This window comes from Diospyros lotus, chromosome 9, assembly GCF_014633365.1.
Source record: "Diospyros lotus cultivar Yz01 chromosome 9, ASM1463336v1, whole genome shotgun sequence".
NCBI lineage: Eukaryota > Viridiplantae > Streptophyta > Magnoliopsida > Ericales > Ebenaceae > Diospyros > Diospyros lotus.
The window spans coordinates 18,940,648-18,968,268 of record NC_068346.1 but is presented as its reverse complement, the minus strand read 5'-3'; the positions used below and the strand labels follow the sequence as shown (position 1 = coordinate 18,968,268).

Genomic DNA, 27,621 nt, shown 5'->3' with positions numbered 1-27,621 from the left:
TAACTAAATTACCTCACAAATGCCTTGAGCTATTGCTCGAAATTCTACCTCAGCACTACTGCGAGCCACCACTGATTGCTTTTTACTTCTCTAGGTCAAAACATTTCCCCATACCTTAGAGCAATAACCAGTTGTTGACTTGCTATCCTCTATAGAGCCTGCCCAATTTGCATCAACAAACCCTTCAATTCCTCGTTTCTTGTTTTTTTTAAGCATCAACCCTTTCCTATGTGTCCCTTTTAGGTATCTAAGCACATGAAACACAACATTCATATGCTTCTTTGTAGGAGCATGCACGTATTGACTGATCTTGCTTACTGCGTAGGTTATGTCGGGTCTGGTAAGAGACAAATAGATCAACCTACCCACTAGTCTTGGGTATCTCTTTTTTTCAACTGGTATATCATCATCCTTCTCTTCAAATTTCCAGCCTTTGTCTAATGCTGGTCTACATGTTAGCATACCTGTGTTCTTGAGTAAATCCACAGTGTACTTTCTTTGAGAGATAAATAAGCCTTCCTTGCTTCTAGACACCTCTATTCCTAGAAAGTACCTCATGAGTCCTAGGTCTTTCACCTCAAACTCGGCTCTCAGTTGCTCTTTCAGTATATTGATACCTTGCTCATCATCACCTGTTACAGTGATATCATCAACATAGACAATTAGTATAGACTTTCTTCCAATTTTTGTGGTTTTGATAAACAAAGTATGGTCAGCCTGTCCTTGTTTATACCCAAGCCGGATCCTTAGGCTAAATTTCTTAAGCCAAGCTCGAGGTGATTGCTTCAAACCATATAGAGATTTCTTCAGTTTACAAACCTTTCCTCCATAGCCTATTTCATCTTCAGAGCCCGGTGGAATTTTCATATAGATCTCCTCATCTAAGTCCCCATTAAGAAATGCATTTTTTATATCAAAATAAAACAAAGGCCAATCCAAATTTACAACAATTGAGAGTATTACCTGAATAGAATTGAGTTTAGCTACCGGGGCAAATGTTTCTTCATACTCTATTCCATAGGTTTGAGTAAACCCTTGTGCCACTAACCTTGCCTTATACTTTTCAATACTACCATCTGCATTGTGCTTGATGGTAAACACCCATTTGCATCCCATGTTTCTCTTATCTAGGGGTAATTTAACTATATCCCAAGTGTGGTTTCCAACCAAGGCCTTCATTTCTTCCATCACAGCTGCTTTCCACTTAGGATCTCCCATAGCTCCTTGAATATTTTTAGGAATTTCAGCATTGTCAAGCCTTGCAATAAATGCCATAAGTTGAGGAGACACTTTTTCATAAGTTAAATAATTGGATAGAGGATATTTAGAATGTTTAACACAAGATCTTACACCCTTTCGGAGAGCTATAGGTACTGCCTAGTCTAGCCCATCATCTTGAATAGCACCATTGGGTTGATCCTCAGTTTCTTCTATTAATTCAGTCTCATTCCCTATTAAATTAGTACCTGCTTTACTGTCTTTTGATAGACCATCATCGAGAGAGGATGATTGACTCTGCTGGACTTCAGATAGACCTTTAGGTCTTCGGGAATACACAAGCTTGGGAGGACTGGTAAGTTGTTGAGTTTGAGACTAAGGAGATAGGGGCTGCACAGGTTTAGAGATGGGTGACTGAATAGGAGTTGAAGAAATTGGCTTAGGGTCTGTTGCTGCCAGTATCTTATCAGGGATTAATTCTCCCCCTTGAGAAGATTCTGGTAGTAGGGGAGGAAAAAATGAAGAAACAAGAAGGGGATCGGTAGGATTGGTTTGAGAACCAATGTGTGAATAATAGGCAAGATCCTCATAGAAAGTGACATCGGTGGAGGTATAAAACCGCCGATTAATGGGACAATAACACTTGTAGCCCTTTTGTGAAGGAGAGTAGCCAATAAAAACACATTTTAGGGCTTTTGGATCTAACTTTGTTCGAGACACACTGTGATTGTGAACATACACTACACAACCAAAAACTTTAGGCTCAATGGAAGGAAAGAATGGTGTATTAGGATAGGATTCACAAAGGGTTTTAAGAGGGGTTTTGAATTTGTGAGTTTTAGAAGGGAGACGATTTATCAAATATCCAGCTGTAAGAACAACCTCCCCCCAAAATGAATGAGTCACATGAGTGGTGAACATCATAGCCCTTGCCACTTATAAGAGATGCCGATTTTTTCTTTTAGCCACACCATTTTGTTGTGGTGTGTAGGGACAAGAACTTTGATGCAAAATACCATGCTCAAGTAAGTAGTTGGTTAAGTCATGAGAAAAATATTCTCGACCATTGTCGGTTCGAAAGATACGAATAGAGATTTGAAACATATTCAAAACAAACTTGTGAAATCTTTTGAATATGCTACTTGCTTCTGATTTATCTTTCATAAGATACACCCAACATGCCCTAGAATGGTCATCAATAAAAGTTATAAACCATCTTGAACCGGAAACATTAGGATCTTTAGAGGGGCCTCAAATGTTGCTATGGATTAAATGAAATGGTTTAGAAGGTTTATAAGATTGAATGGGGTGATGGGCTCTTGATTGTTTTGCAAGAGTACATTGTTCACAAGAAGGAATATGGTCTTTATTGATAAAGAACTAAAAAATGCAAGAATCTAAGATAGGGAAAGCTAGGGTGTCCTAATTATTTAAGCCATAACATGATTTTGGCATTGGAGGTAACAGTTAGGACTGTTTTATTCTAATAAGATGAGGCTGAAGTATTCTTTGTCAACCAATAGAGTCCATCTTTTGCTTCAGCACTGCCAATCATCATCCCTGATGCTTGGTCCTAAAACACACAACATGAGGGAAGAAATATCACTCTACAATTCATATCTTTTGTAATCCTATTCACTGATAAGAGATTATAACTAACCCAAACACATATAAAATTGATTCGAGCTTTAGATTTGAAAGATAAACAGTCCCATGATCCACTGCAAGAGATATAGTACCATCAACAATTGAAATATCAATTGAATCTTTACAGGGAGTATATTCAGTCATATGCTTAGTAGAACTAGACATATGGTCGGATGCCCCTGTGTCTATTATCTAAGCGTCCTTATGCAGTTTGTGTGTTGTCAAGGAGAGATGGGTATTACCTTGTAGTAACATGGATGCAGTAGGTTGATGTGTAGAGGTGGTAGGGCTGGCACCTTGGTTTAGCAATCGATAGAGCGCCTGAATTTGTTCTTCTGACAGATTTAAATTTGTCATACTTTTGTCCTCATTGGATGCCTCGGCAACATAGGCTGATCGGGTATTGTCTCTCTTGTTTTTAGGCTTCTAGTTTGCAGGTTTACCATGGATCTTTCAACATGTATCCTTTTTATGATACGACCTTTTACAGTGGTTACACCACTGTTTTTCCCTTCCTTCTTCTTTCGAGAAATTTTCCCTTGGTTTAACAGTTGCAAAAGTAGAATTTTGTTGGTTGATACTTAGATCACTGAGTTGATGAAGCATTTCTTTTTGTCGACTCCTCCCTGAGAGATGATAGGGGTTTTGTTCCTAAAATCGTGCCTCTTATTTCATCTAAATTAGTATTAAGTCCATGAAGGAAATCAAATATCCTATCTTTTTCAATCATCTTGTAATACCTCTTGCTGTCAGCAGTACACTCCCAATTTATAGTATGAAATAAATCAATTTCATGGCATAACTCAACCAATATATTAAAGTAATTTATAACACTTATGTTACCTTGCCTTGTTGTTCTAATGACTGACCTTATTTCAAAGCTTTGAGAGGAGTTCTCCAGGTTGGAATACATCTCCTGGACCGAATCCCAAATCTCCTTGGCGATTTTTTGAAATAGGTAAAGTCCTCCCTAGTCTTTGCTCCATCAAGTTGATCAACCATGCCATTATGGTTTAATTTTCTGCTTCTCAAGTGCCATAGGTGGCAAAATCGGTAGGAGGAGCAAGAATATCCCCCGTGAGATAGTCGGATTTTCTTTTCCATTTGATCACCAATAAAACAGGCTGAAACCATTCCCTAAAATTACTACCATTTAACTTGTGGTGAGTAATTTGTATGGGATGGTTATCAATTGAGGCGGTTCGTAGATTCTGAGAAGAAGGGGCTGGAATAGAAGGAGGAAAAGGGTTCGGGGAGCTTGTAGCGGAGGCTTCGGTTAGGGTAGGATTCTGGTGAATATCAGCCATGATTTTTAAGAAAGAGAAGAAGAACAGTGAAGCCTTAATGCTGTTTGTCGAGTCTTGGCTTTGATACCATGAAACAAACAAAAATAGAATGCTTGATTAATTAATTCTAGAGGAATAGGGAAGCATATATACACAAGGGTCCCTTATCTTATCTCCCATAATTTAGGAGAAGATTTAGGATTCTTTTATCTCCTACAAACTAGGAACAAACCAAACTTAAAAACCAAACTTTAAATATAAAGTTACAACAACTATTCTACAAGGATAATGACTTATCCTTATCTTGTCAATCTCCTTTTTTGAATTTCAAATCTTCTTGATCTTGTCCAACAAGCTATATAAGAAAAAGACAAATAGAGGAGCTTTTGAGAAGAGTGGATGGAATGAAACAAGTCTTTAGCAAAAGATGTAGAGCAAGACCAATAAAAGTTTGGTGGAGACTATTAAGTATGATCATGAGTTATAAGGGTCTTGTACAAGATAAGAGACAAATTATTGGCAACCTAAAATTCATCTAGTTGACTACATAGTGGGATTAAAGCTTGATATGTTTTTATTACTTTACAATTAATTTCTGTAGCCCCCTTGGAAGAGTTAGTGAGATTTCTTAGAGGCATCCTATTACGCTTTGAGGCTATTCTGTGGTTGAAAGTTAATCTTCTTAAGAGATATCATTCCTATTGTTGGGGTGGTTCATGTTTGTATTTTACTTACCATTTTAGAAATTGAGATAAATGCTGTCCCCACTATGTACTTGGCCTCCATGGTGTGGGCTTCTTTTAAGTTCAAAACTATTTGGAATGAGGTTATCCAGAGAAGGGATGCCAAGGACAAACTTGCTTCATAGAAGAGTCAGTATCTCTCTGAAGATGGATGGAATACCTGAAAGGATATGACAAGTTAAGCCTACAATATTACTGAAATGAACTTGTCAATGAACTGCGGTGGTTATTTCTCTGTATGGCAGTGATTTGAGGGTTTTCTCAGAGGCTGGGGTTGTCAACAGCTGGTGTTGTCAACAGCTGGTGTTTGATTGGAATTTAACAACTGAGATTGTTGATAATGGGATTTAGTGTCTTGCCTATGATGACATCTCTCCCTTTCCTTCTATTTTTTGTTTTCAATCTTTGAAGTTTTTCAGCTCTTGGAGGGCTGTTTTAGTACTTTTGCTTGGTTATGTGTAGGAAAATTATAATTTTCTAGCTTATCTTCTGTTCTTACTTTAGTTAGTCAAGTTATGGCCACTCACCTTTAGTCTCGAGTTCATCTGCTTGATTCATTAAACTTATTTAGATAGTTTTTGACGCGTCTGCCTGGATATCTCTGATTTTGTTGGTTCAATTCAAATCTGAGGTGACATGATATCTTGATTTCAAGTGTGGGCATTTTGTGTTATTTTATGGGAAGCTGAGATTTACATTTTTCAGACTTATGTAAAATCTTTTGTTCTAACATTCAGATCTATGTTGCCTTTATGATTGGGCCTGAGGTCTTATGAATTTTCTGTAAGATATTTCAATTTTTGAGCTTACAGTAAGCACCATCAATTTGTTTCTTTTCAGGTGGTTGATGGGACTTTGTTTATCTGATTCTGAACTAAAGCTGTTAGACAAAATGAAGTTAGAGGACAAGAAGTAAGGGAAATTTTTTTTTATATCTTATACGAAATTCAAGTACTGCAGGCTGCAATGACTGTGAATGCAATTTAAATTTGGTGAACTTCTCTAAATTAGGATTTTCTGCATAATCAAGGTTTCAAACTTTAATTTGACAATACATTGGGTCCTCTAGAATTTGTTCTCTCTTTTTATTTTTTGCTGTTGTGTGGGTTTGGGGGGGGGGGGGGGGGGGGGTAAATTTATATATAACTGTGTGGGCCTATTTTCAGTTCTGCTATGTATCACAAAAATAATTTGTTGATGGAGGTGTAATTTAGTTGCTGGAAATTTTGACAGCAACTAATTATAGATTCCCTGAATTTAAGGGAGAAAGGTCCGAGAAAGGTCCTGATTATTAGACTAGGGTTTTGTCTGAATAAAACTAAAATTCAAAGGTTTGTCTATGAGACTAACCCATGGAGATATTTTAGAAAAATCCTGGTTACAGTTTTCAGCTCATTCTTTGTCCCACTATAATGTGAACTGTTAAGCAAAATTCTAAGAATATGGGAGAATTTACTAGAAATACCACATGCTGGGATTCTTAGGGCTTTTTCTTTTGTTAGACTATCAAATTATAATTGAGATTAATTTATTAAAAAAATATCATTTACCAAATTTATTAAATTTGTATTTTTTTTTTCCTAATCAATTTGTCATATTTTTTTTTTTAATTGTTTGGGATTCAATTAGTTAGTCTAAAGACTGGAGTCAAAACTCTGTGGGAGGGCCAACAAGACCTCTCTGTCTCTGTTCAAACTGAGTAAAAGCATAGAAACATGTTAAGTTACAGAGCAGGAGAGAGACTAGACAATCAACTAGGAAGGAGGGAGGGCCTACAGGACCTCTCAGTGTTTGCTCAAACTTTGAGTAAAAACATTGTAACATGTTCAGATTACAGAGAAGGAGAAAGACTAGGCTATCAACTAGGACTGTCTGTAGTTGTAGTTGTACCAATGCTGAACACGTATAGTTTAAATTTTACCCCTTTTTGACTTCTTTCTTAACTAGATATATGTGCTACGTGCCTAACTACAAAAATACTCTTAACCCAATTACATAAAGCTCTCACACCTAACTTTTTAAATTGACAATCCACCTAATCTTCATAAATTCGCTGTCCTGTTAAGTTGCATCCTACTTATCACATGTTCCTGGCTTGTAACAAAAAAAACTCATTCTAACTACTCCCAAGATTTTTAAAAACCAATATATGAGTTGATCATTTGACTTTACATGAATATTATACCCAGAAGCAGATTTATTTGAAGAACCTGCATGATGGTATCTGTTTATCTGTCAATAGAGGTATGGTTGTATCTTCATATGATAGACCATGTCCTGGTAAGCCCTTAAAATGCATTTAAATTCATATTACTACATTCTAGTGACTTGCATGCGGTGAGTTAAAAGCTGATTGATAACATGTGGCAAAAGATATACTGGTTTTCAAGTAGTTAATTTTCAGTCCATCTTCTTTGTCAACTTAGGTCATTCTATAGAAAACCTTGATTTTCTGCTAGTTTGGTGTTTAAATTCAGTAGAGCATCAATAAGCTTAGATCCTTGCTTGAGACAGGAAATCAAGTACATACTTGTCTGTGAGATCTAATAAAGTTAGATGTAGCACTCTTATATACTCAAGAATATTTAAAAGGGTAAGAGCTCCTCAATCTGGAATTTGATAATGCAGAAATGACCAACTCATTTATGTACTTTCATCATTTGCAATTCCAAAATTGTTTGTATACGCTAGTAAAAGTATTTTTCTGCAAAATGGCATGTGTTTGTATGCTGAATATTGTGGCATATGTTTTTGTGATACATATCATGACGTATTGGTTGTTGTGACAGTTTGATGGCTAAGCGTGAATCTGGGGGTTAATAGGGATTTTGTAGAACATATCAAGTAGACCCTGGTGAGTGATCCATGAATGTGCCATAGGGAAGGAAGTAAAGGTTAAGTGAGAGATATTGTTTCCTATTTTGATTTAAAGGATTATATTTAGATTTAGATTAGGATTTATTTTGTTATCTTGTTATTTTGATTTCTTTCCATTTCTATTAGATGATTATAGATATTATAGGATTTCAATTGGAACCATGGTAGATTTAGATTCATAATTATATTATAGTTAGGTTTTTTTTGGCCTATAAATAAGGCTCATGATGTGATTTTTATTCAGCTTTTGATTATTGAATACATTGGCATTGATTCTCATGAACCTTATTTATAGGCCAAAACTAACCTAACTATAATATAATTAAGAATCTAAATCTACTATGGTCCCAATCGAAATCCTATAATATCTATAATCACCTAATTGAAATGGAAGGAAATCAAAATAACAAGATAGCAAAATAAATCCTAATCTAAATCTAAATATAATCCTTAAAATCAAAGTAGGAAACAAAATCAAAATATTTTTATCCTTATCCCTATCACAATCAATAGTCAAAAGGATAGTAATTCTTTATTTTCTTTGCTACTTTTTGCAATCAACTTCTTGTAATTGGCTGTATAATTCGCCCCACATACGATATATCCCATCTGATTCTCATAAAACCCTCGTGTGCTTCCCACATACACTTTCCCCTGTCATGTACCTAGGGTTTAGCCTAGGGTTTGGATTGGAAAGTGGGAGAATCTGAGGGAATTAGGACCAAGAACAGAAAGGATTGGAGGGAGAATTGGACAAAAAGGGGAAGATAATGGATATAACAGAGAAAGGTGGAGATTAGAGATAAATTAGAGAGATCGGGAGAGAGGGATCAGAGGGAAATTGAGAGAGAATTGATGAGAGGGAAATGAGAGAATTCAATGATCATTCCAAAACATGCCTTCCCATCCTTTATCTGTGGCTTATATATAGTCTAACAGTCTCCCACATGCACCCATGTGTAGTACAACGATAAGCATAACTAACTATAGTTAAGGACAAATATCTATAACAGAAAAGGAAAGAAAATTACAATTATTGCCCTAGAAAACCCTTGGGTCCTGACATTGCCCTCTGCCTTAAAACATTTCTTGTGCCCAACAAATGCCAAACCTCCACAACTTCCAATATGCTTTTTCCTTCTCTTCCACTGCTTGGATGGAAGTTTTGAAAAAACTCTGTATGCATAACAAATTTGCAATAGCTCTCATGTACACCTCAACTGGAACATAACCAAAATCAATTACTTTCCATTGGTCAAAGTGATCTGCAGTCAAAGTGAGCAGTTGAACTCTGCAGACTGTTGTTCTCACCAACTTTCCCCATCACCGCTCCTTCGATGTTGGTTGTTTGGAGTCTAGAGGGATGACTAACTATACTCGTGACTTCCTTTAATAGTTCATCACCATCTAATTCAAGGAAGGCAGACATGTATCCATAGCTACAGTTAATGTATTCTAGACAAACCATCGGCCCTTCTCTACTGCAAAAATATTTGCAATAACCTGCAGATGCAGCAATTGAGTAATGTAGATTTGTTTAGGATACGCAAACAAAAACTATCCGAGAGCAGCAAAACTAGGAGTTGCTGCAACATCAATTCCAGTCATCATTCCATCCTTTGTGACAGTAAACAAAAATTCTAATTGGTCAACTGGAATGAGGGCAAACAAAGCAGTAGGAGCTTTGTTCTCGATAGCAGAACTTTTGGTTCCTTTAGTTATTTCCCTTAGCTGAAACCTCGATAGAGATTTATTTGTTGAAGCCATACTTTCGGACATCTCCAAAGCTGTGTTCTGCTTTACTGGCACAATGTACCAGAACCTTCCTTGAAAAATTAAATTGTCTAACTCGTGCAAGACCTTGTTTCCAATCGTAAAGCTTGCTTCAATTCTTTTCTGTAGTTGTCCTCCAATTACATGTTGTCCCCATACTTCCCTATCAAATCCACACACCTTTAGAACATTAGAAGATATTTCAGCTGAGGATATATCTCCTATCATACCATTTCCAGTAATAGTAAGGGATTCAAATTTCTTTGCCAACCAAGAGCCAATCTGACACTTCCATTCACCAACTAGAATTTGAACAAATAAAACAACAAAAAACTCTTCCTCCAGAGCTGTTCCCTGCTCATTGTTGTACACCCAAGATTTATCTTCCACAATTTTCTCCTCCAATGGTGTCTTAGTGTCCATCCCTGCAATTTGATTGCATAGGAAGGGATGATAAAGTTCCACAGGTTCCTTAATGGCTGAAACATGTCCTCCATCATGACCTTCATTCCCAACATGATTTATAGCCAGATTATCCAATGAAACAATATCCTTATTCGGACTTTCAAATGCACGAAAGCCATCTTCATAGTAGTTTTCATCTCCAATCTGATTTATAGCCTGCATACCCACTGTAATACCCAGAATCTTACATATATAATATTTTGGAATTTGTGAAATTTTTGAGTCAAAACATAATTTTTTGTACATTGGGGCCAAAGCATAATTTATAAATCTTGGCCAAAAGTGGTGAAATGATTGTGGCAAAGACGAAAATTAGGGACAAAAATGTGGAAAGGAAGTTTAGGGACTCGTAAACCCAAGGGATTTGCGAAATAAGGATCGAAACGCGATTTTTCGTGCATTTGGGCCTAAGTGTAGTTTATTAATTTTGGTTGAGGAAGGTCGAAAAAGGTATTTTTCTAATATTTCAGGGGTGAAGTGAAGAGTTTGGAACTCAAGGGGCTTAAGGGGATTGTTGGAAATCGCAGGGGTTTTGAGGAAAGGTCCAAAATGGAATTAAAAATTAATTGGGGGGGTTAACGTGTAAATTCCAAAAAGTCAGGTGTGAAACCTGCTATTTTCCGGCCAGCCACTTGCAGATGTCGGGAGGGTCGCCCAAGGGCTCCAGGATAGCCTCCAGGGCATGATGACTTGATTTGTGGTGGCTATTGGCCGAAATCGACAGTGACTTGATGGGTTTTTAATGCCAAAGTTGACCGAAAAATTGGTCGAAAAATTGAGGGGATTTTCTCATGATTCAAGGCTACTCGAGCCACTTAATGGCTAGATTTAGACCTTGGGGGTTAAGTAAGCTTATGATTTGGAGGTTAGCGATTGGAATTTGCCCATAAATAGGGCATTCGAGGCCGAGGGTTTTAATTCAAAGTTGAGCTCAAATTCGTGGTGTTACATCCACTGAATCACCAGCTTCTTGCAATTGTAAAACGTGATCCACATGGATTTCTTTGTCCAATCTCTTCACCTCTAGAATCTTGAATTACCATTGACTGGTTTGCTTCCAGTCGTTCCTTTGGTTCCTATAAATCATAGTCTTGTGGAAGGTTTCCAACGCCAGCCTCCTCACCATTGACTAATTTTTCTATCAGAACTTTCTGATCCCATGTTGGTAATTCAGCAACACCTTCTTTTTGTTCATAGGAATATTATAGAGGCTCACTCTCAACACTTTTCTTCTCTAAGAGTTCTCTATTACAGTAATTCAATCCCGATGATTGATTGTCTGAATCAATCATATTTCGATTAGATCTTCTGAGATGGTCATCTAAAACATCTCTTCTCGGCTTATTGAAGAATTCAGGGGGAATGCTGATTTGATACCTCTTAGATAACATCATTGCAAACTCTTACAGCTGCTCGTGTAACATATGGCCTTGTTTGCTCGTCCGTAATTTCTAGTCAACTGAATTGCTCTAGGAGACGCTAGTAGCATTGTCAAAACCACCTGGCAAGTCACCTTCAGAAATTGAACATGAATTTTGATCATTTGGTCTGTTATAGTCTTGAGGATAACCTTGCTCTGTGACGCCTTCCGATTCGGACCGTGAGGTGATCGAAAATTAGTAGCCTAGGGTGTTGGAAATCAATGAGCAAAAGAAGTCGGAGGAATCCGCCTCTCAAAACGGAATTCGCCTACAATTTTGAGCCGAGATCCATTGCGCCACTCTGATCATTGCCTAACCTCAATTCATCAGAAGTGAGAATCGATTGCTGCAATTGTCTATGAAATCGCTTCCAAATTCGTGATCAGCTGCTAGAGTCTCCTTCATAATCGAGATTGTCGGAGTCTAGGAATTGGCCTAGATCTCTTGAACTTGCCTGCTGCTATCGGTTTCTGTAATCACCTTCAAATTATGAGAATCAACCTTCGTGCGTTGGAATCAAATTTCGAGAATCAACAACGTTGGACAGCAACTGTCGATATCTATCAAAAATTAACCAACAGAGAAAACTGCCGAGGAATGATGCCTTTGATACCAAATTGTCATGTACCTAGGGTTTAGTCTAGGGTTTGAATTGGAAATTTGGAGAATCTAAGGGAATTAGGACCAACAATAGAAAGGATTGGAGGGAGAATTGGACAAACGGGGGAAGATCATGGGCATAACAGAGAAAGGGGCAGATTAGAGAGAAATTGAGAGAGAATTGATGAGAGGGAAATGAGAGAATTCAATTGTCATTCCAAAACATGCCTTCCCATCCTCTAGCTGTGGCTTATATATAGCCTTATGGCCTCTCACATGCACCCATGTGCAATACAACGATAAGCATAACTGTATATAGATAAGGACAAATATTTATAACAAAAAAGGAAAGAAAATCACAATTATTGCCCTAGTAAACCCTTGGGTCTCGACAATACCGTAATGAAGCTGATAAGCTTCCTCACTTAACTACGTCAATTACCATTGGAGCATTCTTGGATCACCCACCAAAGTTTGCATGATCTGCTTCATCTAATCTAGCTAAGCCCTCAAACTAGAAAAAACAGGAAGCATTCTCATAAAGAACTTCATGCACAGTCATTAGGCTAAAATCCTCCACTTGTTGCCACTCTTTGCCATTACTTGGCTATGACTATAGGGTCTCTCCTGTTGAGCTAACTTGCTCCATTTAGCCTCTAATTAAGTTTTGATGATTAACAAAAAACGATATTTTAAATAATATATAAATTATAGTTCCTAATTATTTTCAATTAATTTATAAAATATTTTTTCATAGTATATGTGTTATCAAAAGTGGTATTTTCCATTAAAATTATGTTTCAAGTAAATATAAAATTCATAAAAATGATTTTTCCAAAATTTGGACCAAAAGTCGACTCTGATGTGCCAAAGTCGACTTTAACAAAGCTAGAGTTTATCTGGCTGAGAGCATGTTATGCAAAGTTGACTTAGCTGAGAGCCAATTCTTGGAAAGTCAACTCCTTCTATAGGAAAGTCGACTTCTCGAGCCCAACGGTCATTTTTTTGACCGTCATGCAGGTCGTCCAGAGATGCCTATGTATAGTTGGGGCTCGATTTGAAGAAGTTTTGCTATCTTGAATATCTAAAGCACCCACAGGCTCTCTCAAAGCTCTCAACCATTCGCCAAGCAATCCAAAGAGCCTCTCAAGCTCCATTGCACATCCATCAAAGAGTCTTAAGGCAAGTGGAGAAAGGGTCATCAAGTCTACTCCGATTTTCTCCATCAAACTGAGATTCTTGCATTTATTTGTATTTATTTTGCCTTGTAATATTGTTCATATTGATTTATTCATTTGTGTCCAAGTGTGGACAAGCATTGTATTCATTTAATCTTGTTGTGGATTGTAATTGGTTGTTTAGAACCTTTGAAAATTTAGTTGTGTATCTAGTTTCCAAGGTGAGTTAGTGTGGAAACCTTGACGTTGAATTTAGTAGAACCCTGAGGGTGGTTAGATCTTGGGAGAGTGGATTAGGTGTTTGGAATACATCGAACCACTATATATTGTGCATTGTCTATTATCTTGATTTTTACTTGTCTTGCTATATCTTGTGGCATTTTATTATCAATCTCAAACATTATCTATACATATTTACCAAATATATTTTATATAAAACCATTTAATCAAGAATCTTCATTAAAATTGCTAAAAGTTTTAATCACTCAATTCTCCCCGGCCCCCCCGAGTGGCCATTCCCAAAGGGACCAACATCTCCTACCAAGACATCTGCTACAACATTAATGGTTGTGCAGTCGTAATCCTTCAAGAATTTCATCCATTGTCACTGCCTCGTGTTCATCTCTTTCCACAACACGATATACCATGAACTTGGTGATCTGTACCATTCCCAAGTCTTCTGTCCTAGTGGAAATGACAATGGTCTTTCTGCGGGCTTTTCACTACTACCCATTGTCAACGATTGGAAGACTGATCTTGTCCTTATTCTCGACAAGATCAGATCAGTTTGATTATGTTTGATTTCTTGATTATATTTACTTTCTAAGTTTGAGAATGTATCTTCTAGATGCTGTAAATATCTTGTTGTATCCTAATGTGTCATGATCCACGTAGCAAGGAGGGGGAGATAGAGTAATTAAATGTAATAGGAAGGGCGGAACAGCTATTAGTAGAATAGGCAGTAGAGTATGCTGTAAGGGGGGTACATGTTTGTTTTTGCTTAGACAGGTTGTACATTCCCTTAGCTGTAAGCAGTTACCGCACATGGGCAAGGAATCCAGCTATATATTCAGCTGATCCTTGCCACAGATGGGTATGAAATATTCTAACAGAATTTTGACATTCTCCCTCTCTCTCCCTCTTGTTCTCTCTTTCTCTCTAATTTCTCCCCCTATCTTCATTCCTTCTCCTTCGAACAGTCCACTGGACGAAGGAATTCTAAGTCAGATCCTCGAGAGCTGACATTTTGGTATTAGAGCATGACTTGGGAAACGCTTGGAGCTGTAGTTATCATCGCCATGGTGGATGGAACGAGGATGAAACAAATGGAAAACCAACAACAGCAAGTGGCGACATCCATGGCGGACATGCAAACCAGAATGGGTACACTCGAATCCTCAGTAGGAGCGGGGGTGGATAATCGAATTACCCAAGCAATGGAGAGGTGGCGAGAAGAAAATCGGGAGCAGAGTGCTCTGTTGAAGGGGCAACTGATGGAGTAGATGCAACAATTCGTAAGAATGTTCGCATCTCAACACCCAGTGAGACTTTCAACGAAGTTTCTTCCCAGGGATAGAACGGAACCAATCTTTCCTACGGTAGGGATGGAGCCTCCGCATGCTGGGGTGTCGGAATTTGAATTAGAACTGGAGATGATGGAAGAAAGCATGATGGGAAGAGGACCGTGAGTTCAAGCTCATCGGAATCAGCCGAACTTCCTTGTGCCTAAATTAGACATTCCACTATTCGATGGAGAGAATCCGAGATGGTGGACCAGGAGGTGTGAAAGAATGTTCACACTATACCAAGTTTAGGAACAACAGAAGGTCGTCCTGGCATCTGCTTACCTGAATGAGGTGGGGGATGCCTAGTTCCAAGGATGGCTTGCGACCAAAGAAGGGAGTCCGTGGAATGTGTTCGCAAGAGACCTCTGTACGAGGTTTGGAGACGAGTTTGAGGGACGTGATTGAGGAATTTAACAAGCTCAAACAAGAAGGAACGGTGCAGGCCTATCAGCTCAAATTTGAGGAGCTAAGGTCCTTGATGGTCATGCACCAACCCCACTTGGCAGAAGAGTATTTTGTGTCGAGTTTTATCAGTGGGTTAGGAGATGAGGTGAGACCAATGGTTAAAATGATGCAACCAGGGATGGTGGAACAGGCTGCTGATAGCGCAAGGCTGCAAGAAATTACGATTGAAGCGCTGATGAAAAAACAAAGGAACCAAGTTAAGGGGGTAATCATCGATGGATGGCAGGCGGGAAACAAAGCCACTGGAAGGGATACGGGGCAAGGAGGCAAAGGGTCTTGGCTTTGCCTTCAACAGTTTCCAATCCTGCTAATGGGGGAAGATTGATGGAGCAAAGGCGTTAGGCGGGACTCTGTTACAAGTGTGGAGATAAATATTTTTTTGGGCATAAGTGTAAAAGGCAGCTGTTAATATTAGAAGCAGAGGAGGATGAAGAAGAAGAGGTAGAAGGGACTCTAGAAGCGGATGAAGAAGACAAAGGGGAGATTTCTCTACACGCCCTTAAAGGGTCAATCAACAGTAAGATAATTAAGGTGGAGGGAAGAGCCTGCAATGCTCTGGTCATGGTACTTATAGACAGTGGGAGCACCCACAGCTTCTTGGATGAAACTATGGCCTGAAAGTTAGAGTGTGAGATCTCTAGCTCACACCCTCTATCAGTAATAGTAGCTAATGGAAACAAGGTTGTGAGTCAATCCTCCTGTATGGGGTTTTGTTGGGAAATGAACGGTGAAGAATTTGTGGCAGATTTGAGGCTATTGAAGCTGGGGGGTTGTGATGTGGTGCTCGGTGTAGATTGGATGAAGGGGGTCAGTCCTATCAGTTTCGATTTCAATAAAATGGAGGTAACTTTTAAGAAGGATGGGAAGAAAAAGACCCTAATAGGCAATCAAGAGTCAGGGGTGTGTAAAATGATTTCCGGAAAGAGGCTACAAAGGATGTTTAAAAACAAACTCTCCTAGGTGGCCTAGCTTTTCTCTATACATGCCATAGAGTTCACATAAGAACAAGGAGTGCAGGATGGGGAGTTGACAATGGCTGTGAACAACAGCTCACATGAACCCTAGAAGATACAAGAACTCGACTCTCTTGACATGCTCTTAATTGAATTTAGGGACCTTTTCTCTGAGCCAACTGCTTTGCCACCCAAAAGATCACTTGACCACACCATTAACTTAAACCCAAATGCCGAGCCTGTGAATCTAATGTCTTACCGCTACCCACCTAGACAGAAGACTGAAATAGAAAAACTCATCAAGGATATGTTACAAAGATCCATCATACAACTAAGCCATAGCCCATTTGCATCTCCTGTATTGCTTGTCAAAAAGAAGAATGGTTCATGGCGGTTTTGTATCGATTACCGCCAGCTCAACGCCATGACCATTAAGGACAAGTTTCCCATACCCATTGTGGAAGATTTGCTTGATGAATTAAAAAATGCTTATGTTTTCACCAAACTCGACTTAAGATCCGGCTATCATCAAATTAGAATGAGGCCGGAAGACATCCCCAAAACAACTTTCAAAACCCACCAAGGGCATTATGAATTCATAGTAATGCCATTTGGCCTCACCAATGCTCCCACAACTTTCCAAGCCTTAATGAACCATATTTTTGAACCTTATTTACGTAAATTCATATTGGTTTTCTTTGATGACATTTTGATCTACAGTCCCACTTTTGCCCAGCACTTAACCCACCTTAAAACTACCCTTGAGGTCCTTAGATTCAATAAATTGTATGTTAAAGAGTCGAAGTGTGCCTTTGCACAAAAGCAGGTGGAATATCTTGGGCATATTATATCAAAAACAGGTGTGAGTACTGACCCTAACAAGGTGGCAGCAATGGTTGCTTGGCCTAGGCCTCAGAGTGTCAAGAGGCTGAGGGGATTTTTGGGTTTAACCGGCTATTACCGATGGTTTGTAAAGGATTACGGTGTAATCAGCCGGCCGCTCACCAATCTGTTGAAGAATGATGGATTTCAGTGGGATTCCAAGGTAGAAGAAGCTTTCAGAGAGCTTAAGCAAGCTATGAGCCAGGTACCCACTTTAGGCCTGCCAGATTTTAGCAAGACATTTGTTCTAGAAACGGATGCGAGCGTTAAGGGAATTGGGGCAGTGCTGGTTCAGGAAGGAAGGCCGATAGCATTCCTAAGCCAAGCTCTAGCACCTAGGCATTTTGGGCTAAGTATCTACGAGAATGAGCTACTGGCGGTATTATTGGCAATGGAGAAATGGCGACATTACCTGGAGGGAGGGAGATTTGTGATTAAAATAGATCACGAAAGTCTGAAATTTCTGCTACAACAAAAGCGGCACACCTAGCTGCAAAGGAAGGGGATGACAAAGCTAATGGGATTGGATTATGTAATCTAATATAGGAAGGGGAAGGAAAACCTAGCAGCATATGCGCTATCTAGGTGCTTTGAGGAAGGAAGTCTGGCTGCAATCACCACCCTCGTTCCTGATTGGTGCCAAGAGGTAGTTGACAATTACGAAACGGCTGGAAGAACCAAGGAACTTCTTCAGTAGCTGGTAGTAAACCCATCTTCAAGACCAGGTTACACTTTGAGCAATGGCGTAATCAGGTACCAAGGGAAATTGGTGATAGGAGAGGATGAGGAGTTAAGGAAGAAAAGAATAGAGGCATTACATGCCTCCCCCATAGGGGGACACTCGGGAATTGAAAACACCTATCACAAGGTCAAACAATTATTCCAGTGGCCAGGAATGAAAAGGTATGTCAAGGATTTTGTACTAAGCTATGATACTTGCTGGAGATGCAAATCGAGAATATAGCCAAACTAGGGCTACTGCAGCCTTTGAATATACCTGAGGGACCATGGGAGAGTATCTCAATGGATTTTGTTGAAGGACTCCCAAATCTGAAGGAAAAGACTGCATCATGATGATAGTAGACCGGTTCACCAAATATGGCCATTTTATCGGGTTAGTTCACCCCTACACTGCTCAAGAGGTAGCAAAGGTGTTCTTGGATCAGGTAATCAAGCTACACGGCGCACCAAAGGCCATAGTATTTGATCGCGACAAGATCTTCACGAGTTTGCTGTGGAAGGAGCTGATGGGGCTGCTGGGAGTTAAGCTACATATGTCAACGGCTTACCACCCTGAATCCGATGGCCAAACCGAAAGGGTGAATCAGTGTTTGGAGATGTATCTAAGGTGTTCTTGCTTCCTACAGCCATGAACTTGGCACAAGTGGCTTCCCATGGCCCAATGGTGGTACAACTCTAGCCACCACAGCTCTATAAAAAGGTCTCCTTTCGAAGCACTCTATGGCTATGAACCACCACTTCTACCATCCTTGGGAGACTCTTCCACAGTGGCAACTTTGGATGTTTATCTCCAGCAAAGGGAGCAAGCTTTACATGTGCTAAAAAGGGAATTAGTTACTTCTCAGAACCGGATGAAGCAATTTGTAGATAGGAGGAGGAGTGAGAGAGAATTTCAGGTGGGAGAATAGGTGTATTTGAAGCATAAACCAGGTCACCTAAGGGCATTACTGCAAAACCCCAGCTCCAAGTTGAATCCAAGATACTACAGCCCATTTCCCATCATTGCAAAGGTGGGAAATGTAGCATACCGGTTGCAACTACCAAAAGGCTCCAACATCCACCCGGTATTCCATGTGGCACTCCTTAAAAAAATCGGTAGGGACTCAACCAACAAGTCTACCCTACCCGACCTTCCTAGTGCCAATGACAGTATTAAAGAACTGGTAACTGTGCTAGATAAGAGGGTGATCTACAAGCACGGGGCCCCTATTCCTCAAGTACTCATCAAGTGGTCTCATCTTCACTCGGATAGCAACACATGGAATACCTTTTGGACATGCTTCGCTAATTTCCGAGACTAGCTAGCCTCCTCCACATTTCTTGAGGACAAGAAAATTTTGAAGAAAGGGGTAGTTGTCACGATCCACGTAGCAAGGAGGGGGAGATAGAGTAATTAAATGTAATAGGAAGGGCGGAATAGCTATTAGCAGAATAGGTAGTAGAGTATGTTGTAAAGGGGGTATATGTTTGTTGCTGCTTAGGCAGGTTGTACATTCACTTAGCTATAAGCAGTTACCGCACATGGGCAAGGAATCCAGCTATATATTCAGCTGATCCTTGCCACGGATGGATATGAAATATTCTAACAGAATTCTGACATTCTCTCTCTCTCTCCCTCTGTTCTCTCTTCTCCCTATTCTCCCCCCTATCTTCATTCCTTCTCCTTCGAACAGTCCACTAGACGAAGGAATTCTAAGTCAGATCCTTGGGAGCTGACAATATGTATAAGTTTCCAAGACTGAATTTGGAAACTATCCTATTCAATGGATGAATAAGATTGAAACATTCTTTTCCACGTCTTCTTTGACACCCATGGTGCCATAAAGCAACTCCTTGAGGTTCATAGCATCCGTCCTTAATGATGCGGGGCAGCAAGGAATAAGTGCAGAAAGAAGGGAAGAAAGAGGAGATTAGGAAGAAGTTTGAGAAGAACTAAAGTCAAGAGAGAAGAAGAGAAGAGAAAGAATAGCCAAGAGAGAAAATCAATGCCAATGCATTCAATAATAAAAAAGCTGAATAAAAATTACATCATGAGCCTTATTTATAGGCCAAAACTAAATCTTAACTATAATACAATTGGGAATCTAAATCTACTGTTGACTTGGGAGCATCGGAAAGCACTCTATTTTCAGAATAGAACACACACACACGCGGAAGATAGAATATAACAAGAACAATCAAGGACAGAATTAAAATAGACAAGAAATAGAAATCAAACCATGTGAGAACACCAAAATTTATCCTAGTTCAGATCATCTCTTGAGATGATCCTACATCCAGCCTTTAAAATCCCCGAGATCAATCTTCTTCACTAATTTGAATGAATCTGTACACAAGTCTCTTCACGAGTACAAAAAATACCTGAGATTACAAAGAACTATCAAACTAGCCTTTCCTCTCATACAATCTTGCACTCATTAATCATGCCTAATCGACTACCCCGTTGCCCTCTATTTATAAACAGATAGGGCGGATAATACAATGGAAATAACTAGGTGAGACATTACCGGTTTTATCCCCAATATATTTAGTTACCGTTAGAAACCCTAACCAACTAACTTATTGCCGCTTGACACTTGACTTGCCTCCATTGACTTCTAAGGACTTACTCGATGCAAACTAGACAACATCTACTATGATTCCAATCCAAATCCTATAATATCTATAATCATCTAATAAAAAGGAAATAGAATAGCTACATGCCGTAGCATCATGTAAGAGTACCGAAATTAGATGGAATATTTGAACAAGTAATGGGATAAGCAATGCTTTTCTTCAGTAACACAAAATAATGTATTTGGGAAATATTGAACCTTGTTGCATGAGGTCTAGATGGTTTAAGGTATTAGAAAGAGAAATCCAAGTATCCATGAATCCCTAGGTATGACCGTACTTTGACTAGTACTGTTTGTATAAACAGCAACAGATAGCAGTAACCGAGGCCCCCCCCCCCCCCCCCCCCCAAAAAAAAAAAAAAAAAAAAAGGATAGCAGTAACAAATGTGCATATTCTCTGCACAGTAATCACAGGGCTATGCTTTCTTCTTTCATAGATTCAGCAATACTAGTGGTTGTGACTTTGTTGATGTCTGAAATCTTTTCCCCATAGTGGTAGTGATGAATGGTGCTTTCTGTGCCTTTCTTTGTTCTGAAACTGTCTGAAATCTTTTCCCCATAGTGGTATTGATGAATGGTGCTTTCTGTGCCTCTCTTTGTTCTGAAACTGTTGCGATGACAACAGTGATGATAGAAGTGACAGGAGAACTTGCAAAAAACTGGATCCCTGGGCAGTAAGAGTGACCAAGTTTTAAAAATGTCATGTATGTGGCTTCTTAGAAAAATAAATAAATAAATAAATTATCATAATAGGTAAGATAATAACAATAATAAAAAGTCTGTCAGAGGTTATGTTATACTTTTCTGTTTTGAGTTACTGTGGCCTCTTTGGATCACATCTAAACATGAGAGAAACAAATTTTCTTTATGCTTGAATTCTTCAACCTGGCAAAAAGGTTGCTGCAAACTGGAAAAATGCTTTTTACCTCTTTACTGTCATTTCTTTGGTTTGATGTGATCCTTGATTTAATCCACGTCTCTGACAGGTTTAATTTTGAGTTAGTTTTTCTCCTGCCATCCTGTATTATTTGTATGTTATACTAGCTCAGCTTTGTTCTAGATTATCCTATTCTTCTTACAAGGATAATTTATGCTTTTGCTTTTGTACCTACAGGACATTACCTGAATCAATCCTCAGGGAGGATGATGTAAGTGTTATCCTTGACCTGGAATGATGTTAGCTAAAATATGATGGTAGACTGGTTGCCATTTTTGATGGAGGAAAGCATGCAGGTCCACTGCTTATGATGGGGCATCACAATGCCAGTCTGCTGTGCGGACTGGGGACAGGATTGTTAATATTAATAAAATTGCACATTGCTATAAGTAATTTAATTTATTAATAATATTATGTACTAGTAATGATGCTAATAATATTGATTCAAAGATTGTTAATATATAATGCTAAATAAATACTACTGACATATGTTAAATCAATAAAATATGGAAAAGATGGAATCTGGGAGGAGAACATAATGGGTAAGTTTATTGATCAATGGGTTTCTATATAGAAGTAGCTGAATTTAAAAATGGAAAAAGTATAAATCAATAGCATAATCATGCTAATTGCAATCCCTTATGTAGTAATTCTCTAAATTCTTGTATATTCACAGCATAGATTTACAGTCATATTTGAGGTGAATCTTGACATCTTCATAAGGAAACTATCAATCTATCTTCTAAGGAAACTAGTTATTAAGGAAACTTATACAATTAGGAAACTAACTAATTAGGCAGCTAATTAATACAAAAAAACTGTACATTCCATATCTACATTAAGAAACATTATCTTCTTTATTCTATGGTGAGCCCATTAGCCTAGTAAGTCTTCCATTTCCATTATTCCAACACTCCCCCTCAAGCTGGTGAGTGGATATCTTCCATTCTCAACTTGCTAGCAATCTCTTGAAACCTAGAAGTGAGTAACCCTTTAGTTAGAACATCAGCTAGTTGATTTTCTGATGTCATGTGAGGGATAGTAATGAGCCCACTATCAATTTTCTCTTTGATAAATTGTCTGTCCACTTCTACATTTTTCATTCAATCATGTTATATCGGGTTGTGTGCTATATTGATAGGTGATTTATTATCAAAGTATAGTTTTATTGGTCCACTTTAAATTATCAAATCCTTTAGAATTATTTTGATCCACAGAAGTTCACAAACACTTAGAGTTATAGCATGAAATTTTACTTCTGCACTTGATCTGGCTACCACCTTTTACTTCTTGCTCCTCAAAGTAACCAAATTTTCTCCTATGAAAGTGCAGTAGCCTATAGTTGATCTCTTGTCAGTGAGAGATCCTACGTAGTCAGCATCGGTGTATGCCTTTATTGTCAGGTTACTTCCCTTTTTGAATAAAATTCCTTTTCTTGAAGTAGCTTTTAAGTACTTGAAAATTCTTTAAATTGTTTGTAGATGCTCTTTCTTAGGATCATGCATGAACTAACTAACTACTCTCACAACATAAGCGATGTCAGATCTCGTGTGTGAGAGATAAATCAATCTTTCTACTAGTCTCGGATAACGCCCTTTATCGATAAGTGTTTCCTCATTGCTTTCTTGGCTCATTCTATGGTTTGGATCAATAGGTGTACTCACTTGTTTGCATCCAAGGGTACTTGTTTCCTTGAGCAAGTCAAGAATACACTTTCGTTGGGATATAAATATCCCTTGTTTGGAATATGCCACTTCAATTCCAAGGAAGTATTTCAGTTTCTCTAGCTGTTTCATTTTAAAATCTCGAGCCAATTGTGTTTTTAGCCTTAGTTTTTCTTCCTCATCACTTCTAGTAACTATAAATATCATCTACATATACCAATAGGACTGCAATCTTTCCCTTGAGTGTTTCACAAATAGAGTATGGTCTCCATGACTCTACTGATACCCAAACTACATCACAGCCTTAGTGAATCTCCTAAACCAAGTTCGCAGAGATTGTTTTAGTCTATACAAGGCTTTCTTCAGGCTGCAAATTTTATTATGACCATACCTGCTATCAAGACTTGGTGGTGGCTCCATGTACACCTCTTTTTCTAAGTCTCCATGAAGAAATGCATTTTTTACATCATATTGTTGGATGTCCCAACCAAAATGTACTGCTAGGGATGATAGAATTTGTAATACCCTAAGTCTTTGTGAACTATTATTGTTAGAGAAATAAAGTATCTTTCAAAAATTTAGAGGTCTCAGGATGTGTATGTAATTCAGAAATTTTGAGAAAGTAATGATGGTGATCCATATCCCAAGGGACACTTGGCGCCATGGGATAAAACTAATGATGATTTTGGGAAAGTAATGATGGCGGTCCAAATCCCAAGGGACACTTGGCGCCATGAGATAAAACTAATGATGGTGGCTCAAATTCCAACGACACGTGGCATGAAACTATTTGCTGAGAAGTCTAGATAAGTCATGATTAGGCCCAAATCCCAAGAAACACTTGGTGCCATGGGGATAAAGCTAATAATGGGGGCTCAAATCCCAATGACACGTGGTATGAAACTATTTGCCCGAGAAGTCTATATATACAAGCTTATGGGGGAAGAATTTAGACACTCCACGAGGAGGGGTAAGTGAGTGTTTTGGAGGTGGAAAACTCTGCCACAAAGTAGGGAGAAATTTTGTCCAAGTTGAAGGAGAAACAAGTTCGCCAAAGTTTCTGCACTCTTCTCGAAGTTTGTGCAAAAACAGTCATTGGAACCCCGAGGTCAGTCCGATCTCTTTCCATAATTGGGTAGAGGGTTGAAAAAGGAGTTCGTAGGTTCAAACGGAGCAAAAATGAGCAAGATATGGCCGTTTTAATTTTTCTAGGCGAAAATCCGGTGGGAAAGCCAAGCGGCATGTGTGTGACACACCAGCCAAGCCTGCGCATCCAGGCGCGTGGCGGCCTCTTCCGGTGGCACGTGCGGGCGTGTCCAGCCTCCTCCGGCCATGAAATTTCACAGTTTGCTCCCTTATTTTGATATCTACAATCCTATCAAAGAATATTTGAGGTTAGTTTACAAAAAGGTTATGTTTTCTACAGGAACAGCCTTGGTGAATAGTAAACGTGTCCTGAACAGTAACATCGAGAGGTAAGAATCAAAGGTGAGTGGTTCATGTATGTTTTTGGCACATCTTGAGCATCCTTGGCTTCATTTGTGTGAGGTTTGCGGCTACATCTCATGTTTCCCTTCATAACAAACATGCTTTTGTTCTATTATGTCTATCATGCATCATAACATTTGAGGTTGTGGCAAGCTTGTGGGCCAACATGTGTGGTCGAGGATTGCGTGATGAGGTTAAGGTGTGTGTGGACGTGTTGGCGCGGGGATGATTGCAACATCCTGGCTAGGGCTTCCACAGAGGGGAAGGACCTCATGACATTTGACATATTTGCATTTGCACACATATACTATTTCTTTCCACTGAACCATTTCACTTAGATAAAATTATCTAACTTGGGTATTCATACCCCTGGGATATTCGATGTCCCAGGCGAATCTAGCATTCCAAGTACTCCGAGCTCGAGTTTAAGGAAAGGTAAGAAGGTGACAGACATTTAGACCTTGTATTTTAGTTTCAATATTGTTGTACAAACTGCAGTTTGAACATTGTACTATAAGTGGCAGCTAGGTTGCCTAGATTAAAGTATGTACAAGGCTTATATTATGTGGTTGTATTATGGGTTGTATGTGAGTAACACTCGTGAGACGCTGAGAGAATGTTTGGTAAGTGTGGTGGAAGCATGTTTAGGTACGCGATTTATATTAAACCTCATAGGAATCCTAAACACTTCATGTTCGATCCTAGCTTCCGCTATCTCGAGATTCCTCTAACAACCCGTATGTGTTATAATGTTCTTTACTTAACGGAAATGGGGGTGTTACAGAATTCTTACCGTGTTCATTTTTGCCATAGGTGCAAAAGTCTCTTGGTAGTCCATCCCATAGGTTTGTGTGTAACTATCACGGCCTAAGCTTGACAATTGTTTTCTTCCTAATTCGGTATGAATCCAAAAAGCATAGAATAGAGATTAGATAACAATTGTAGAATGAGAGAAAGGAAAAGATAGGGAAGAGAGAGAGAGAGTGAATGTTGAGGGAGAAAACAAAATTCTCTTCAATATTCTGCATACCCCAATCCACGAAGGTCGTTGAGGATTTATACAAGGCGTCGGAAGAGTGGATCCTTGCTGAGGTGGATTCCACACTCTTCCACGGTTGTAACAAACTCTCACTACGGTATAACCACTTGCACATGGCTACAAACTAACACAACATGAATTACAACAGTAAAAAAAAATAAAAAATACCATAAACCATGCCCCTACTCGTGACAATTTCCCCTTCCTTAACAAATTTCTTTTCCTCAAGAAATGCTGAGGAAGCTGGCAGATCTTGAAAATTGCTTGAGCAAATCAAGCAGATATTCCCAGGTACTACTATCTGTTGGGTTGTTCTGCCATTTTACTAGAACTTGTATAAGGGGAGCTCCTTGCTTGTATATCACCCTCATATCTATCTATTATGGCCTCAAGCTCCACCATCTTGTTGATCTCCTTAGAAAGCAGAGGTAATGCAGGAGTCGCCGGTAGAAACGTGGAACACAAGGTGGATTTGTGATCCCTCTGGAAGCTGTAAGCGATAGGCCACCCTCCCAACCTTAGCCACTATTGGGAATGGTCCATAATACTTGGGGCTAAGTTTGGACATTTGCCCTTGACTTTAGATGAGGGTACCTCAGCCTTAAATACACCTTGCAAATTCTCTCACACTTCTTCTTCAATCAACAAATTGTTTCATCCTATTATGAGTTGACGCTAACTCCTTCTTCAACTGCTGTAATACCTTCTTCGTTTGCTGTAGATAGTTTTCAACCGTTGCTACAGTAGTGTATTCCCCTATAGCAGGCAAAATGGGAAGTTTGTACCCAAATAGGGCCTCAAATGGGGACATTTTGAGGGAACTATGGTGGTTAGAGTTATACCACCATTGAGCCAAAGACAACCACCTATGCCATCCTTTAGGTTGTAGGAAGCAACTACATCTTAAGTAGGTTTCCAAGCTTTGGTTCACCTTTTCAGTTTGCCCATTACATTGGGCGTGGTAGGCTGTGGACATATTCAACTTGGTCCCCAAAGCCTTCATAAGCTCCTGTCACATCAGGCTAGTAAAGATTTATCACGATTTGAAATTATAGACTTAGGAGTCCCATGTAATTTCATCGCTTGATCCAGAAAAACCCTCCCCACATAGTGGGATAAAGGTTAGATATGTTGTTGATCCAGAAAAACCTTAACCACCTCTCACGCTGTGTAGGGATGAGTCAGCCCTATAAAATGGGCAAATTTTGTTAGCCTATCAACAACCACCAATATGCTGTCATTTCCCTTTGATCTTGGTAAACCCTTAATGAAATCCATGGACACACTAGTCCATGCCTCTTGTAGGTGTCACAAGATAACACAAACTCCTTTACCTCTGTTTTAAGATTGGGCCAATAAAACAATTGCTTCACCCGAAGATAGGTATTTTGAATCCCCAAATCCCCCCCGCCCCACGGGAGACTCATGTAGGGCTTGCATTATTCTCCTCTTGAGATCAACATTGTTCCCAATCAACGACTTGCCTTGATATCTTAACATACCTCCCACCAAAGTGTATCCATCTATCTCATTGGAACCCACAACCAACCTTTCTAGCAATTCCCTTACTTTCTCATCTCGCTCACAGCTGGTTACCACTTCTTGGTGGTTATAGCTGCTAAGCTTCCTTCCTCATGGCACGTTGAGAGTGCACTTGCTTCCACATTCTCCCTACCTTTTTTTTACTATATAATATAGTCCAATCCCATCGGGTTGGCCATCCCCTTCTTCTGAAGTTGAGTATGCAATTTTTATTACAACAAATGTTCTATTTTAATTATAATCTTGCCTCACTCCAAATAATGTCTCAATTTTTCTACAACCATTAGTACCGCTAGGAATTCCTTTTCACATATACTCAGTGTTCTAAAAGGCGCTAGGCGCTAGTCGGGCGCTAGGCTGGGGCCTAGGGCTTAGGCGGGGCCTAGGAAAACTGTTTTTTTTTTTTTTAACTTTGTGATGTAATTTGATGTTATTTTCAATTAAATCAAAGTTGAAAAACATCAATAATGCAACATAAATCAATAATACAACAATAATGGAATGACAAGTGAAATATAGAAT

The 27,621-nt window shown here is 39.0% G+C and overlaps 1 protein-coding gene across 3 annotated transcripts in view; it reads left to right on the top strand.

Annotated features, from left to right (window-relative positions):
- The window catches only part of LOC127809643 (uncharacterized), a 71,890-nt gene that overhangs the window by 2,616 nt on the left and 41,653 nt on the right, over window positions 1–27,621 (top strand). For 2 of the 3 annotated variants that reach the window (XR_008025182.1, XM_052348601.1), the window contains exons 2-3: window positions 5,735–5,806; window positions 21,544–21,577. Coding sequence is in view for 1 of the 3 variants with exons in the window: in XM_052348601.1 (XP_052204561.1) it covers window positions 5,735–5,806; window positions 21,544–21,577 (106 nt within the window). In the remaining 2 variants the exon portion in view is untranslated. The remainder of the gene's footprint in view (window positions 1–5,734; window positions 5,807–21,543; window positions 21,578–27,621) is intronic. The other variant, XM_052348603.1, reaches the window with a different exon arrangement.